The sequence below is a fragment of the Zingiber officinale genome, chromosome 9A (assembly GCF_018446385.1).
Source record: "Zingiber officinale cultivar Zhangliang chromosome 9A, Zo_v1.1, whole genome shotgun sequence".
Taxonomy (NCBI): domain Eukaryota; kingdom Viridiplantae; phylum Streptophyta; class Magnoliopsida; order Zingiberales; family Zingiberaceae; genus Zingiber; species Zingiber officinale.
Genome location: NC_056002.1, coordinates 24,085,507 through 24,101,829, shown reverse-complemented (window position 1 = coordinate 24,101,829; position 16,323 = coordinate 24,085,507). Strand labels below are relative to the sequence as shown.

Sequence of the window (16,323 nt, the reverse complement as noted above, 5' to 3'; positions counted from 1 at the left end):
AATTAATATGATACTAAATAAAATATCGAGAATTAAGGTCGACCTCCTTTAAATATAGTTTTAAAATAAGTTTTCAATTATTGTTTTTATTTTTGAAAAAAAATGTATAAGGATTTGAAATAAATTTTAACAAAGGCATGACCCATTTAGCTCCCTAGCTCAAAATAACCATTGAATGATTCGCATTTAAAGCAAATTTTTATATATATTTTTTAGATTTTAATTAGATCTCAACGAATTGCACGGGCCAACAGACTCGGTCAGCGTCCGCCTCGTTCCAAATAATTTATTTTTTAGGGATGGAAATGTAAATAGAGTTTTAAACTGATTCAAGATGAAAACTTCCCTCGGATACAATCCGGAATAGAACTCTCTCACCAACCATACTACGCCAAGTGTCTTACTCTGCAGACCCCACCTTACCCCTTAACGTTCCGTGCATCTTCCAATAAAATCGTTTTTTACGGAAAACCTGGAATCTTCGTGGCCATGATGATCGACCCGGGAGCGGAGAGTGCGCCGCCGAGCGCCGGATCGGCGGAGAAGGCTCTGTCCTTCTTCTACCGGGGATGGCGCGAGGTGCGCGATTCGGCCGGTGCCGACCTCCGTCTCATGCGCTCCCGCGCCAACTCCCTCAAGACCCTCGCCGATCGCGAGTTCGAGAACCTCTTTGGCTTTCCGTCATCAGTCCATGCCTTCTCCTCTCCGTCGGAGTTCGAGATCGTCAAGCGCATCCAACCCAAGTTGTCCGAACTCCGGAAGACATACTCCGCGCCCGACTTCAGCCGGAAGGTGCTCGAGAAGTGGGCCCCTAAGGCCACCATCGGGATCGATCTGTCCGCCATAAGGAGCGCCGTTGTCTCCGAGATAGATGAGGTTGGGGTGGTTCTCGATCCCAGCAAAGACGGAGCCCGGGGCCGGAGGAGGGTCCTATGGAATGGGGCGGAGGAGGAGGAGAAAGGGAAGGAGTGGGAACCTATTCGGATCCTCAAGAAGGGGATCAAGGAGTTTGAGCGGAAGAGCCAGTCGACCAGCAACGAGTTGGTTGAGAAAATGAAATTGAGCCTGGTGACTGCTATTTATCTCTCTAATACCGCATTCTTCTCTATTTCTTGATGTCTTATATTTTGATGAATATGCTAATAGCATAGAAATTTAGTACCGAGGAAGATGCCACTGATCTTGTAATGTGAATAATTAGATTTCTTGGACCTTTCTTTTTGTGTTTCTTTTGTTATCGTTTTTGCAAATTGTCTTCTGCTCATCCATTTTTTTTTTTAAAATGCTAATTTACTGATTTAACACTTGCTGAACTCGTTAAAATGGCTCTTAAGAAGTACTGAATCATGTATACACGAGTGTTGTATCTAGACCAACTAAGCAAGCACTTATTTTGTTCTATTTCATCCTCTTGAGTGCAACATGAAACCCACTATTTCCTGTCTAGACCAACTAAATAAGCAGTTACCCTATTTTATTTCACATTCTTGAGTGCAATTTTATGAAACCCACTTTTTCCCATGATGTAGGGAAATTACAACAGTTAGAGAAATCCATTAGTTCTCTCAATCCAATTCAGACTTTGGTTTTAAGTGGTGGGCTAGAGGAGACTAAAGTGACAAAGATTTCAGTTGAATTAGGGTTAGGATGGGTTTGGGTTCGCTTTACTAGCTTCCATTGAGGTGGGTAATGCTTGCCCAAAGTGGGCATTGTTCAGCTAGAGATGCAATTTGGCTGAGTTGTTAGCACCTCATTTGAGATGGTTTGCATTTGGTTCTAGTATGACGGGCTTATGCACAAGCAATTGAGTAAATGTTGGTTGGTTTTAGATGCAAGGGGCAGTTGTGATGTATGGGGCTGAGGTGAAGTTTATGAAGAAAGTCTAGGCTAAAGTGGAGATTGTGTGGAAAATTTGTGTTGAATTGGAGATTTAGTAGAGTGAAAAGATTCAAGGTAGCACTTCCTTATGCCTGGATGATCACTATTTTTGGATTGTTAGCCAGTTCAAAAGTGCCCTTGCCTTTGCCGTTCTTTAATAGACCTTAGAGTGAGTAGATGACAAATACTAGTTACACTATATGTTTGGATAATCCCAAGCATGGACAGTCTGTCCTTAGAATGACTCTTCTATGTTGATCCAATTGATTGGACACATGTTGATACCTCACTTGTTGATCTTGCCTCAAACTGTTTGAGCCCCATTCATGTAGTACTAAGCCTCTAATAGATACATGTCAATGATCCATTGATCCGTTGACATGGTAAGTGTATCTACACTGCATCATCTTATATTGATTTGAAAATGCAAAAAAAGAGGGGCAGAAGAAATGGGAATCAAATTAGTTATTTTTCTTAATTGAACACCCTAATATGTATAAAACTAATTTTACAATTGGTGATACTAATAAGCTATCATATTTTTATGTCTCTAGACTATGCCATGATTGCAGGTGGAATCTTGCTACAGGCAGCAATGTGCATGATTATATAATTCTATTAATGTCATGCCTAATGTGCAATGCATCTTGTACCCATTAATGCACGAATCAAATTTTTAACCCAAAAAAATGGCAATGCTTGTCAATTCTTTTGAACATTCATCTTTTCTTTGGGCATTTCGAGATGAAGTGCAAATTTCTTGAGTAAAGCAATTATTTTAATAAACTTTGGCTGTCCTCTTTCTATACTAATGCAAATTTATTTTATATTTGGACATTCATATTCAATTGAATTTCACTCTATAAAACCTTGGTTGTCAAGTTTGGCCGATGATGTGCGGACCGCCATAAAATTTTCAACCTTGCCATCCCTCTAGATTGTTAGAAGATCATCAAGTGTCTCATCTATCTCAATTAGGAGTCAATTGAGAAAAAAATATTGTTGATTGAGAGGAACGCTCTAAATTTGATCTGGATGAGTTTTATGTTGAGATTTAGCTCTCAACTAAATATATGAAAAATTAAATGATAATATAATTTTATTAAATAATTTTAAGAATAAAATGATAATTTTAGAGTAATACATATGGTTTTAACATTTTTTTAGACATTTTGATTTTATTTATTAAAAATACATTAATATTATTTATTGCATCAAGATTTTTAGATGTGGTTTATTATTTTTAATGATTTAATACATGTACATTTTCATTTACATTAGGGATTTGGTAAAACATGTACATTATAGATAATTGATCACAATTGTTATCTCATATATGAAACTGTCTCTTATTTTCTCAACATTTCCAATATGACTGATCCTATTGATCCAATATTACTGATATTTAGTTTTTTATTTTATTTTGATACTGGTTTGACAACCATGAATAAAATCTTTCTATTTGTAGCTTGACGGCTTCATTTAATTTTCTTGTGTTGGAGGAATAAAGTTTTGAATTCTCAATTATGGTATCTTAGTTTTGGGCACAACCGCACAAGCAATCATACCACCAAATTATCATTGTTATTCATTAGGCTTTAATTTGTCTTACATATGAAAGGTAGCTCTACATGGTTTGACTTAAAATAATAATGACTTGGCTTTATGGTCTTCCATTGGAATGCTCCCCTGTACATATGCTCTACTCAAATGAAATTTGCTCATTGGTGTTATATCCTTCCATTTATTGCGAGTGGTAGTCCTTTCAGAATTAAAGAACATTAAATTACTTCACATATTTCCTTTTAAGTGCAAATTAAATTGACTTAGCCTCAATGAACTACTTTTTTCATTTCTTGATTGTTTCAGTTTAGATGGATATTCTTACCTAGGCTGGCATTTTCAAGAACAATACTTACTTGGCTTGTATTTTTGTTGCAGGGATCATTTGTACGGGAGCCTCAAGAACCTAAGGTTAGTTGTAGAGTGTTTTTTGAGTTTTTTCTTTTTAGGACTTTTTTTTGTTACTCATCACAAAGATTTCATGTGAATTCGAGGAAATTTTCATGTCACCAAAGCTGTGATCTGATCTTGCTGCCTTTCCAATTATTGGATAGAGAGTGGAGATTAGGGATTAAAGAAGGAAAAACAGATCATATTTAAGCAAATAAACCTCTCCACTTGTATCTCAAAGAGGAAAAAAAATCAATTAAATTGTATATATACACCTCATGTAAAATCTGGAAACATCTGTAGACTTTATGAGGTTCTTGAGTGGCATATTTTCAAGGATCTTAAAAACTATTTCTCTAAATAGAATTTTAGAGCCATATAATTTCAAATAATTCAAAACTCCTAGTTTATATTAGCAGTATGATTCAATCTAAAGAAACATTAAGATATATCATAAAAATATCAGATAGGAATAAAGACATTGATAATAAACACAGTTTTTACCAAAAAAAGGAAATTTCCAAGCCACACTTAAAGCAGCACAGCTAAGTTAATCCACGGCCTAACTGCATGTCTGTGATAAAATCTTAAATTTAAATAATTTGTAATATCTACACCGGAAAAAGTGCCCTCCCATGATGTGTTAATTTTTGTGTCATCTGTGATATTTATTTCTTTTGAATACAGGAAATTCCACCATTGCATCTACCTGAACTGTTGGCACATCTTGTTAAGCAATCTGTCCCACTTCTTGATCACCTTGGAATACAGCGAGGTATGTAATTTGTTGTTGGAGTGGCCTCCTGCTGATTTTTGGTTGCCCGTAGAATTTTTATTTTTATTTTTAACCTTTGGTTACTCATTTCATGGCTACTATGTTTTTTAGGCTTGGCCTGTCCTGTGTTTAATTGTCTTTTGAGTTAAAATGTATTACACTGATTGTGTTGGCATTTGATGTCAGATATTTGAGCAAAGGCCAATTGTCCTAAGACGTGCATCTAATATCTTTATCAGTGGCCTTGTTCAGTCACATCCTGAACTCTTGGCTCATTCATCCAATTTCTTATGAATGACTATAGTTATCATTTATTTATTTTTATTTTTATTTATTATTGCAAAACCTGTTTTCAATACAGAAGCACTGTGGTTTGTTTGGACCAATCACACCCTAGGCTCTTGGCTATCATACGCCTAATATAGAAAATGGCATGGAAATTATTTCTTATGAATGGGTATTACTTACATTTCTTTTTCTATAAGTTATTACTGAAACTGATTCTGAACACTCAAATCTTGCTAGTCTGGTGGACTTGGGCATGAGTGCATAACCTGTGTCAATCTGTGTTCAACACGTTTTTTTTTCTTTTTAATTTTTTTACATGTAATCAATAGAGTTTATGAGTGTCCCCTTAAACGGCGGTGTCATGAATGTCAAAGGGGGTTAATGAAGAATCCAAGTTGTAGAAATATGGACAATTCATGATGGTTATTTTGCGTCTTCTTTCTTCTAGATACATGAGATCTCAATGATATTGAGTAAGAAATTGTATTTTTCAAAAAGGATTTCATGATTTCTTGTTTGTTTTTTGGACTTGATTCTTTTGTTCTTAGCATTTTGATTTATTGCCGTTTACTAAAGGTTGAAGTGTTTGATACTTGAAACTTGATAATTTGATAAGTTATGCTGAGTTTCAAAGAGGTTTGCCATAGTTTTGGGCGTATCATCTTATGTTATGGTTTTTTGTCTGCAGATACATGTGATAAAATTATTGAATCATTGTGCCACAGGCACAAAGACAAGCTTATTCCACGTTCTCATTCTGTAAAGGAGTTATCCTTGAATGGAAATGAGTGCACTCACGATCTTGATTTGAGAATTGCCAGTGTCCTTGAAAGTACAGGACATCATTATGATGGAGGTTTTTGGACTGACCCTGTAAAGCATGAAAAAGCAGATAAGAAGCACCATGTTGCAATTGTAACAACAGCCAGTCTCCCATGGATGACTGGCACTGCTGTAAATCCATTACTCCGAGCTGCATATATGGCTAAATCTGCAAAACAAGATGTTACTTTGGTGGTTCCCTGGCTTTGCAAGTCAGATCAGGTGCTAGTTTATCCCGACAGTTTGAGTTTTAGTTCTCCTGAAGAGCAGGAAGCATATATAAGGAACTGGCTGGAGAATCGGGTTGGCTTCAAGGCTGATTTTAAGATCTCCTTCTATCCAGGAAAGGTAACTATGTTGAACATCTTGGGTTCTGTTGTCTAAATTTTGCAATACTATTGTTTTTAACATAATTAAATTGGTTTTAGTTCTCAAAAGAAAGACGAAGTATTATACCTGCTGGGGACACCACTCAGTTTATTCCTTCAAAAGAGGTTGATATTGCTATTTTGGAAGAGCCAGAACACCTAAATTGGTATCATCATGGAAAACGATGGACAGATAAGTTTAATTATGTTGTTGGTGTGGTTCACACAAATTACCTGGAATACATTAAAAGAGAGAAGAATGGAGCTATCCAAGCCTTCTTCGTCAAACATATCAACAACTGGGTAACTCGAGCATATTGCCATAAGGCATGAATTTGCAACTCGATATTTTTTTGACATGTTTATTCAATTTAGTAATTAACAGCAATCAAATGGTCTTCAGAATGCTGTTTGTCGTCTAACTATTTCCTTTAATGTCTAGTTTAGAAGTCCGTTTTGACGATTTAATGTTGCAGGTTTTGCGGCTTTCTGCAGCTACTCAGGATCTACCCAGGTCTACCATTTGCAATGTTCATGGTGTTAATCCTAAATTTCTTATGGTTGGAGAAAAAATAGCTGCTGAAAGGGAGCAAGGGAATCAAGCATTTTCCAAAGGAGCATATTTTCTGGGGAAAATGGTTTGGGCAAAAGGTTATAAGGAGTTAATAGATCTGTTGGCAAAGCACAAGAATGACTTGGAAGGATTCAAGTTGGATGTCTATGGGAATGGTGAGGATTCGCTGGCAGTCCAATCGACAGCAAGGAAGTTGGACTTGAGCCTTAATTTCTTCAATGGAAGGGATCATGCTGATGATGCACTTCATGGGTAATTGGTGGCTAAGGAACGCTAATTGCTACTTCTATTTCCTCTCTAACAACTAGTGATGTGCTAATATCCTTTGTCTTTCTAATGTATCCACAGGTACAAAGTTTTCATAAATCCTAGTGTCAGTGATGTCCTCTGTACAGCAACCGCCGAGGCTCTTGCAATGGGCAAGTTTGTGATATGTGCAGATCACCCTTCAAATGAATTCTTTAGGGCATTTCCTAACTGTCTGACTTACAAGACTTCCGAGGATTTTGTAGCAAGATTGAAAGAGGCCATGGACAATGAACCCCTACCCCTGACTTGTGAACAGAGATATAACTTGTCATGGGAAGCTGCAACGCAGAGGTTTATGGAGTATTCTGAACTTGATAAAGTCTTAAGCAACCAAGAGACTGAAAGTACACAAGCAAATAATAAAAGGAAGATTAAGAAATCAATTTCCATGCCAACTCTGTCTGATACTGTGGATGGAGGTTTAGCCTTTGCTCATTATTGTCTCACAGGTAATGAGATCCTGAGATTGTCTACTGGAGCTATACCTGGGACACGTGATTACAGTAAGCAGCATTCTTTGGATTTAAACCTGCTGCCACCGCAGGTGCAAAACCCTGTATATGGCTGGTAAGATGAACTATACAACAGGTTCCATAATCACCTGCTGTGATACTTTAGAGGTAGGCCGATGGTCTTCCTGGGGTTTTATTTATTTTGATCATTCATTCTAACTGATATTGGCATAAAGCTACCTAAACAGCAACGGACTGCTGTCACTAAAGACCAGGAGTTGGACAATTACTGTGTATGCGAGACTTCTGATTGTCAAAGCCTCGGTGTTATTAGTCAGATTGATGTCGGAAATGCAGATCAAGTTGCTGGTTTTTGGATTCTAACTCTCCTTTAGTGTATTTATGTTGCTTCATATTAGTGCATTACTATGACTATATGATGTATATAAGACATCTACATCTATTAAGAAGCCTATACAGTGTATGGAACATGGTGCAATCATGTATTGGCTTTAAACAATTGTGAGGATTACAAAAAAGTCTCATTAGTTCTAAGCGTGTATATGCAATTTTATTATTTAAAATTTTGTCTCGAGTAAAGGCACAAAAGCAAAATTGGCTTGTGAGAAGAAACTCATCGGAACCACATGTAATTTCTATACCCAAAAGTAAGGTAGTGGATTGAGATCTTTCTTTTCAGTGGAGGATTCCACAAAGCTCTAAGTGGTTTGAATTCCTTGAGTTATCGTCTGTGATAACCATGTGAAATCATGCTCACTCCGATCAAAATCATGCTCGGTGAATGTATTTAGGACTATATACTCGTTAAAATATGCATAGTTGATTTATACTGTGGGATAATCTTAGAGATGGAATCATATCTATTTTTGGCTGACCATATACTCATTATAAAATGGCATTTTTTTTCACAATCTAATCCATATGCTTGAGCAATTTTTTGTTTTCACCACTAAAGATTTATAATTATCTACAGAGAAGGTGATATACAGGTACAACATGTGCATGATGTGAAAAGGTAAACAATTTGATGAGGGAGGAATGAGAAAAAAATTTCAAGACTAATTTTAAGTTGTGATTTAGAATTGATCTTGTCACAAAATCCTATCCATTATCAATATTAAACTTTAAGATCTTTTCTCAACTAAGCGAATTAACACCTATGATAGGAAAAATCTAATTTTTAGTTATGTAAAATTTATTTTCTCACATATAATAACACCATTTAAGCAACTAATTAAGATCTTTCACTCAAAAATATAATTAATAGTTAACTATTCAATAAAACTTACTAGATCATTCCATGGGTACCTGAATGATTAGAAGATGACATATAATGTGGTATAAATCAATCATTGATTGGTACATATTCGTGAAGAATTTTTTTTTTTCTAATCACTTGACAATCAACTATAAATTGATGTAACTAAATTATAAAAGACATTTCAAATGAAATGAAGGGTTAAAAAATAATATATGAAAAATAAAATTTACTAGATGAGTTTTATCTTTAAGAAAAAAAAATTAATTTACTATTTTTGTTTTTTTTGCATGCCTTAGTCAACTATGTGAAATAATGGACATGCAAAATCTAGGCTTGGAATCCTCTAGATTGTCCAATTAAAAAATTCTAAATGCTTTTTTAACATCCTATAACTTTGTCTACTCATCTAAAGGGTAATTTTCCTTGATGCAAATGAACAACCTAGCCTTTTCTCCAGAGGTTGATAAGTTGCAAATACTTTAACAACCTCGATTAAGGAGGGAGGAGGTTGGGGTTAGGAAATGTTTGTTAAGTAATTTTGGACTTTTTCCTTCCCTTAGTTGTTATAGGGTCATCGTCAGGAGGTAGCAATCTTGGAATTCTAGAGGGTCATCACGATGTAGTAGATTGACACCGTTATTGAAAATTGTTCCAGATCAATTGATAAATAATAACATTGTAGGTCAATGACAAGTCTACAATTAAAAATTTCATAGTGATAATCCCCTAATATAATCTAAGCTATAGATTAAGATCAAATAAGAGGCGTGTCAAGAGCGTAAGTTCAACTTATGTGTGTCCCAATTTGCTAAACCTTATTTGAAGCAACTCTTTGATGTGATCGACCACATGCCAAAGCAAGTTAAAGTTCTCTTCCCCTCTCTTTTGTTTGTATCCTTGTTACAGTTCATTTATTGATGGCACCTTATCTTAAGACTATCACATCATTCATAGTCCTCCAAAACCTGGAGTACTGCCATTGAATAGAATCGTCACTGTTCTCACAGACCCACCGTCCTTTTCTTCTGTGCAACCTTAAACTTTGACCTCAGGAACACTCCTCCTCCTACACTGAGCTCGAGCTCACTTACACATCCACAACTCTTGGCTTTTCCCTTTCCTCCAAGTACATGCCTACAACCAGAATACGCAACCCCAATGAAAGCATGGGTGTCCCTCCACGGCAGGGAAAAGACTCACGTTGCATGGTCTGACAACTGCAGCCTGTTCTAGATCAGCTTTTCTGAGGCAAGTGATGATGAAGCACAAACAATACATGCACACTATTGTATAAAAAGCATCCATATGTGAAGATTAAACTACACACTAATTGATCCCTAAGTCCACTATACCCACCCCCAATCATATATTTGTATATATATATATATAGATATATATATAGAGAAGTATATAAGGCCGTGTTCTATACACTAAGACACTGACTGACTGACTCACTGACTGACTGCTACTGGATGATCGCCATATGGTTGTTGATTGAAATCCAATATGAGAACAGATTTAGAGCCTATGAAGTCTGGTAGTAATTGAGCAGGAGACCCCTGTCCGTCCTAAATGCGGCGGCAGAAGGATGTGCCACCGCTGCGTTGAAATCAGTCCCTTCGCCGGAGAGGAATTGCGGTTGCACTCCGGAGAGGGAGAGGTTCTCGTTGTATTGGAGGCCGAGCGTGAGAGAGACTCCGTTCATGTTACCGGAGAACCTCGGAGCGAATTGCTCGTCGAGTTGCCCGATCGGGTACCCGCCGTAGCTCATGTGGTCTGCGATCAGGGAGGGGTACCCCTGCTGCTCCGCCGCCCTCTGCCCCCCGTCCATGAGCTTCATCAGGAACTCTTCGTTGGGAGTGAGTTCGTCGGCGCCCCTCGCCTTCTTCATCGCGGAGGGCTGCACGAAATCGTCCTTGTCGTAGTAGGAGGCTTGGCGCGCGAAGGAGGAGGGTTGGACTGGCGCGAGAGGTTGCTTGGCGTCGGCGGTGGCGGTCGGACTGTGATCTCGTTGCGCCGCAATGGATTTGGATGTGGTAGAGCTGCCGCGGGCGTCGCTCTTGTCGTCGGAGTTGTTGTTCTGTTCGTGCTCCTTGACCTCCTCCAAGTACATTTCCTCCACCATCGGCTTCCACAGCCGCACTCGCGCATTGATGAACCAATTCGAGACCTGCACCGCAGCCAAATCTTTCATCGTCAAGCTCTCTCTATCGATTAAGAATTTGTCGATGAACAGCTAGCTGTTCGTTACTAGTAGCTAGCTACCTGACTCCTCGTGAGTCCTGTTTGTTTAGCGAGCATCAGCTTGTCCGAATCCTTGGGATATCTGCATCCATAAACAGACACGGGAATGAGAAGATGCAGCAAAATCCATCGCCGGAAATGATGGAGCTAGCTGTTGATGGGAGGAGGCCTCACGGGTGGAGGAAGTGTTCGAAGAGCCAAGCGCGGAGGATGGAAACAGAGCGTTCGGGGAGGCCTCTCTGCGGCCTCCAGGCGTTGTGCTGCACCATCCCCAGCTGCTGAAGCGCGCGTTGCTGTCTCAGATGGTGATCGATGAACCGGAGCCTCGACCCGGCCGACGCCTTCCCGGCGTCTTCCTCCCCCAGGCTCTTGCTGGCTGCCCGGATTTGTCCGGAGATGGCTTCGCGGAGGCACCGGAATTGCTTCGATATCGTACGCAGAGCCAACGCGGTGTATGTCCTTGCCCATCCGTAGCCGGCGACGGCGTCGAAGGAGGAGACCACGACTTGCATCTGGTGGTGGTATTGTCTGTACCTCTGTTCCACCTTCAAGTTTCCCCAACAAGAAAGAAATTCAATTCGATTCGATTCAATTAATCTTGTTCGAATAGATAGATCCTTCATCCTTCTATGTTTGTTGTTGATTAATTCTACGTTGCAAGATCGAAATCCACATCGTTTACCTCCTCGAGCATGTTAACGAGCTTGGCCTTCTTCATCTGGAGCTCCTGCCGCTCCGCTGTAGAGAGGTCTGGACCTCGATTTGTACTCGCGTTCTCGTCGCCGGTGGCGGCTCCTTTCGGCTCCACGTTACTTCTGTCGGTGCCGGTAGCCGGCTGTGCCTTCGGAGACTCATCCTTGATCCCCTTACCGACGTTTACCACCTCGTCGAGCAACTGCTGAGCCGCCTTCAAGTACCTGGACCCCAGCAACAGGCCCGAGACGCCGTTGGCCGCCGCCGACGCGACCTTCCCCTCGTCGGCCCTCGCCGGAGCCACCATCTCGTGCGGGGAGAGGCTGAGCGACAGCCCTTTCTGGCCGGAAGCGATCGGCGGGTTCCTGCTCGACGTGGTGGGTGCCGCCGCCCAGAGGTTGTAGTTGGGGATCTGCGCCGCCGCCGCGCGGTTGGAATCGTGCTCAAGCGGGACGCCGACGAAGTGCTTCTGCTGCTGCTGCTGGAAGTTTATGGAGTTCACCGAATTGTTGATGCTAGAGTTCAGGAGGACCATGTTCGGCGGAGGAGCTGCGTCGGCATACCCGCCGCCGTAGCTTGGGTTCATGAGGTAGAGCGTCTGCAGGCCGCCGTCCGGCTGCATCTCCGGCCCTCCGTGGAAGTACGTCGCCATAGATACAAAAATCAACCTCCTTTGCAAGAGATCAATATTATTCCTTGTCGATCTTTTGCTCAGCCCATGTCGACGCAACAAACAAGATCAGATTCAAATCGCTTCACTGCGAGATTATCCTGAAACAAAAGCAGAGATAAATCGATCGATGAATTTAAACAATTTCAGCAACGTAACTTCACGGATCAAATTAACATGCTCAGGTATATACGATCCAACATCAATTCCTAATCTTTCCACTGCCCGATCTCCACAACCCAAATAATTTCCATTTAATTTAATTAACAAGAACTTTGCTGATTATATTCAACACACAGGTATATATATATATATATTTTAGTCTAAGCAATATAAAACCTGAGAGAAGTGACGGTTGAAAAGATCTTCTTCTTTCTCCCCCTTTTTCTTAGGAGCTCCTACATCAAGCTAAGCACCTCCTCTTCAGAAGCAGTAAGCTGGGAGGCAGCAGAGACATGAGCAAAAACATTATTAAAACAGGAAAAACGTATATATAGTGAAAGAAAGCCCTTCTGCCAGCTGAAAAGGAAAATAAATCAATTAAAAAAGAAGAAACCAAAAGGCAAAAAAAGAGAGAGAGACCAGCTTTCACTCACTGATCAGTAAGTAGCTCGTAGCATTATCCACCATCACTCACCTCAATTTCCCCCCTCCTTCCCTTTCACTTCCCTGTTCACCTTTTTCAATTTTCTCCAAAATGGCAATAACTTTCTGCCATGCCGATGTGGGCACAGCTTAAGCTATCGTGCTCCTTTACCACGATGCGCAGTGGCAGCACTGGTACCTACGACTGGATCAAAACAGGGCCATCAATGTAAACTTGCAGTCGAATTGACCCCGTCTGTTTTTCCTCATCATTTGCTGCAGTAGCAGTAGCAGCAGCAGCAGCGCCAGAGAAAGACCAATGATCAGTGACAAAAGTCCACAGAGATGAGATGAGATAAAAATAAATAAAAATAGATATTACTATTGTATTTTCTTTGCGTGTTTGTGTGTTCATCAGCTCTTTTGTCTGCACTGGAGATTTTTTTTCTCCACCTAATTCTTGCAATTGTGTGGTTGGAAGCCGGGGTTGGAAGATAAAGCAATTGAAAGCCAAGCAAACCAACCAACGACCACCATTACACCAGCAAAGCCAGAATCTTCTTTTTCTTTAATGGCGTTTTATCAGCCTAATGAAGCTTAAAGAGGCCATGAAGTGCGATTGCGTGGGATTTTTGCAACCTCCATCGCCGTGTTTAATTTCTTCGTGGCTGTGGCTGTGGAATAATAATAATAATAATAATAATAATAAAAATAATGTGTAATGTGGGAGACGCTGTGCACTGCGCTTCTTTAAATTCTTTACTGCAGTTGCAAGTTTTGGAAGGTCACTTTTATTTCAGGAAAGGGACTGAGGACGAAGATGGCATGCCCGATCTCTGAGCATGGAAAAATATAATAAAATATGCATGTCAGAAATAATAAGGAATCTAAACGAGATATCATACAGGCAGATACAGATAGATTTGCCTATCTCGATCCAGATGATCGTGCGTCTCAACTTGACAAAAAACGGATACTTTGGACAATAAAAGATGCAGTTTTTCCAAAAGTTGCTTTCTTTTTTCCTCTTTTCTTTTTTCACTACTGATCAGAATACATGCCCGACCTCAGGAAATTAAGGCTTCATCATCTTCGAAATTCTTCTGAGCTCTGAAACTTAATCATCTTAAAATGTAATCAATGTAGCGATGAGAAGCTACATGAAAGTTTTTTTTTTAATTCGGTAATTCCAAATGTCATTTTTGGCAAAAATTGAAATAACAATGAAACTTTTCAGGGTCCTTTATATTTTTTGATATATATATATGTTTGATAATTCAAGTTGCTTTCGACTAATTCAAGGTCATTAATCTTATTGTTTGACTTTCTTCTAGAGCTATTGTCGAAGCTATGCACCTAATTTGTAATATTTTGGATTGTTGAATAGTAGATTTTTTTTCCACCTCCCATGGAAGCATCCTCGTACCCGTGAATCGAGAAATTTGTTCTACTAATGACTTTTATTTTCAACAAGTTTGAATTAATAAATTTCGGCAAGTGATTACCATCACGCTATTGTATTCGTAATAATTAGGGCATAGTCGAGTTAATTATCACATGATAAATTTATAAAATTCAGACAGTGTTGAATACGGATAAAGATTAAGTAATTATCCTCTTATCTTATAGTTAGGTTTATTCCCTCCTAATAATCTAAAATAATCATAGGGATCATCGAGATTACTTTTTACATAATAGTAATAATATAATTATAATGACATGTTTATTTGTAAAGCCAAAATAATATGTAATGATTGACAAATAATGCCACTTTATCTCACATCTCGGTCAACAACACGTTGAGAATAAAACTTAAGAAATGTGCTATTTACATTAGTATTTTTTTATTTGAATTGTCCATGTATTATAATTAAATCATATTAAATGTACGAAAACTATTTTTAAAAATTATACATTTTTATTAACCCTCATATTTTGTCATTTTATATTAATAAAGTTGACTAAATTATTAGTGCAATTGCCCGGGTTAAGGTTGATCAAGTTTGAATTGACTTGAATTGACTTTGAATTTAGATGTGTGATCAATATTGTTAGTTTGTCGAGCGAGACGTCAAGTAGATCAAAGTAATATGTTAATTTGTTGAGTGAGACGTCAAGTAGATTAAAATTGATCGAATACTTAACAGTCAAGCAATATGTTAAGTTGGTTACGTTGAGTGAAAATTCAAGTGAATAAAGGTTAACTGGATACTTTACAAGATATGAAAAATCTAAGTAGATTATGGTTGACCAGACATTTAACGATCGAAAATCCAACATGAAATTGATATGAGATGTGAAGTCCTAACATGTTAAGGTTGACCGAATGCTAGGTAATAAGGAAGTCTTAACAAATCAAAGTTGATCAGATGTCAAGCAATAATGAAATCCTAATATGTCAAAGTTCATCGGATGTTAGGTAACTATAAAGTTCTGGCAGGTCAGATTGACTAGATGATATACAACGAAAAATCTTAGTAGGTCAAGGTTGATTGAATGTTAAACAAAGAAAGTCTTGATAGATTGAGATCAATCAGATATCAGACAAAATGAGAATTAAGCTTTGATAAGGCTAAAATATGAATAATAATCGATTATAGGTGTTGAAGATGACTTGTATTTGGTCGACACGGGGCATGACCGTGCTTGAAAGCATGACGTAGCTATGTCAGCCATTGTGGGCACGAGCATGGCCTAGCCATGTCAACCGATGTGGGCGCAGGCATTGTCATGCTAGGAGGCATGGCCTAGCTGTGTCAGTTATTGTGGGCACGAGCAAGGCCGCTATGGGCACAAGCATGACCGTGCCAAGAGGTACAACCTAGTCGTGTCAGCCACTGTAGGCACCTGTATGGTCATGCCACCGAACACGGCCTAGCCGTTGTTAGCACACTTAAGAGCTAGAGGGGAGGGGAGGAGGGAAGGGGTGAATAGCTTATTTTGCTTCTTCTATGATGATTTGTAATGTATACTTGAAGCAAAGACTCCATAACGCTAACACCTCCGATTTACTTGGTCTCCACATCTTTTGAGGTGACTAATTCAACGATCCACATAGTGCACACTGCTCTACTATGAATACACTCATTCTCAGAAATAATTTGGAGGTAGAGAAGTCTCATACAAGCTCATAACAAGAAAATACAACTAGAAATACAAACTAGGTTACACAAGAAATTGAAAACGATTGCAACTATGAACCTTACTTTGCTTGCTCTGTTCTTACTTGATTTTGCTTCTTGTAGACTCGGAAATGCAACAACACTTCACTCTAGATCATCCAAGAATTGGCGATAAAGAACTATGTGAGTGTTTCTTCAAACCACTGCGAAAACACTTTTCTAGGGTTCACTTGAAGCCTCCAATCAATTAGGCTTTTCCCTAATAGATTGTCACATCATCCGACCGTCCAACAGCCTATAGAACAACT

The 16,323-nt window shown here is 39.0% G+C and overlaps 2 protein-coding genes across 3 annotated transcripts; one reads left to right on the top strand and one right to left on the bottom strand.

Moving 5' to 3' along the window:
* The first annotated feature begins 462 nt into the window (after positions 1-462).
* LOC122018977 (digalactosyldiacylglycerol synthase 1, chloroplastic-like) lies at positions 463-7,981 on the top strand. The gene is made up of 7 exons (XM_042576481.1): positions 463-1,068; positions 3,820-3,852; positions 4,519-4,606; positions 5,583-6,064; positions 6,145-6,411; positions 6,561-6,910; positions 7,007-7,981. The coding sequence occupies exons 1-7, from the start codon at positions 490-492 to the stop codon at positions 7,536-7,538; spliced, it is 2,331 nt and encodes a 776-aa protein (XP_042432415.1). The 5' UTR covers positions 463-489; the 3' UTR covers positions 7,539-7,981.
* Positions 7,982-9,960: 1,979 nt separating this feature from the next.
* Positions 9,961-13,194, bottom strand: LOC122019854 (BEL1-like homeodomain protein 1). 2 transcript variants are annotated; one of them, XM_042577429.1, is made up of 6 exons: positions 12,891-13,194; positions 12,648-12,745; positions 11,628-12,409; positions 11,120-11,490; positions 10,967-11,027; positions 9,961-10,871 (listed from the first exon to the last, which is right to left on the bottom strand). In XM_042577429.1, the coding sequence occupies exons 3-6, from the start codon at positions 12,288-12,290 to the stop codon at positions 10,227-10,229; spliced, it is 1,740 nt and encodes a 579-aa protein (XP_042433363.1). In that variant the 5' UTR covers positions 12,291-12,409; positions 12,648-12,745; positions 12,891-13,194; the 3' UTR covers positions 9,961-10,226. The 2 variants fall into 2 exon arrangements, with proteins under 2 accessions (XP_042433363.1, XP_042433362.1); XM_042577428.1 differs by having other exon boundaries at positions 12,905-13,194.
* Between the last annotated feature and the right edge of the window lie 3,129 nt (positions 13,195-16,323).

Excerpts from the sequence above, each read along its gene's own strand:
- LOC122018977 (XM_042576481.1), top strand. The coding sequence starts at position 490 with ATGATGATCGACCCGGGAGCGGAGAGTGCGCCGCCGAGCGCCGGATCG. Across the intron at positions 1,069-3,819 it reads AGAAAATGAAATTGAGCCTG|GGATCATTTGTACGGGAGCC; the intron begins GTGACTGCTATT and ends TTTTTGTTGCAG. Across the intron at positions 6,412-6,560 it reads CTCGAGCATATTGCCATAAG|GTTTTGCGGCTTTCTGCAGC; the intron begins GCATGAATTTGC and ends TTAATGTTGCAG.
- LOC122019854 (XM_042577429.1), bottom strand. The coding sequence starts at position 12,290 with ATGGCGACGTACTTCCACGGAGGGCCGGAGATGCAGCCGGACGGCGGC. Across the intron at positions 11,491-11,627 it reads TCGTTAACATGCTCGAGGAG|GTGGAACAGAGGTACAGACA; the intron begins GTAAACGATGTG and ends GGAAACTTGAAG. Across the intron at positions 11,028-11,119 it reads TTCGAACACTTCCTCCACCC|ATATCCCAAGGATTCGGACA; the intron begins GTGAGGCCTCCT and ends TTATGGATGCAG.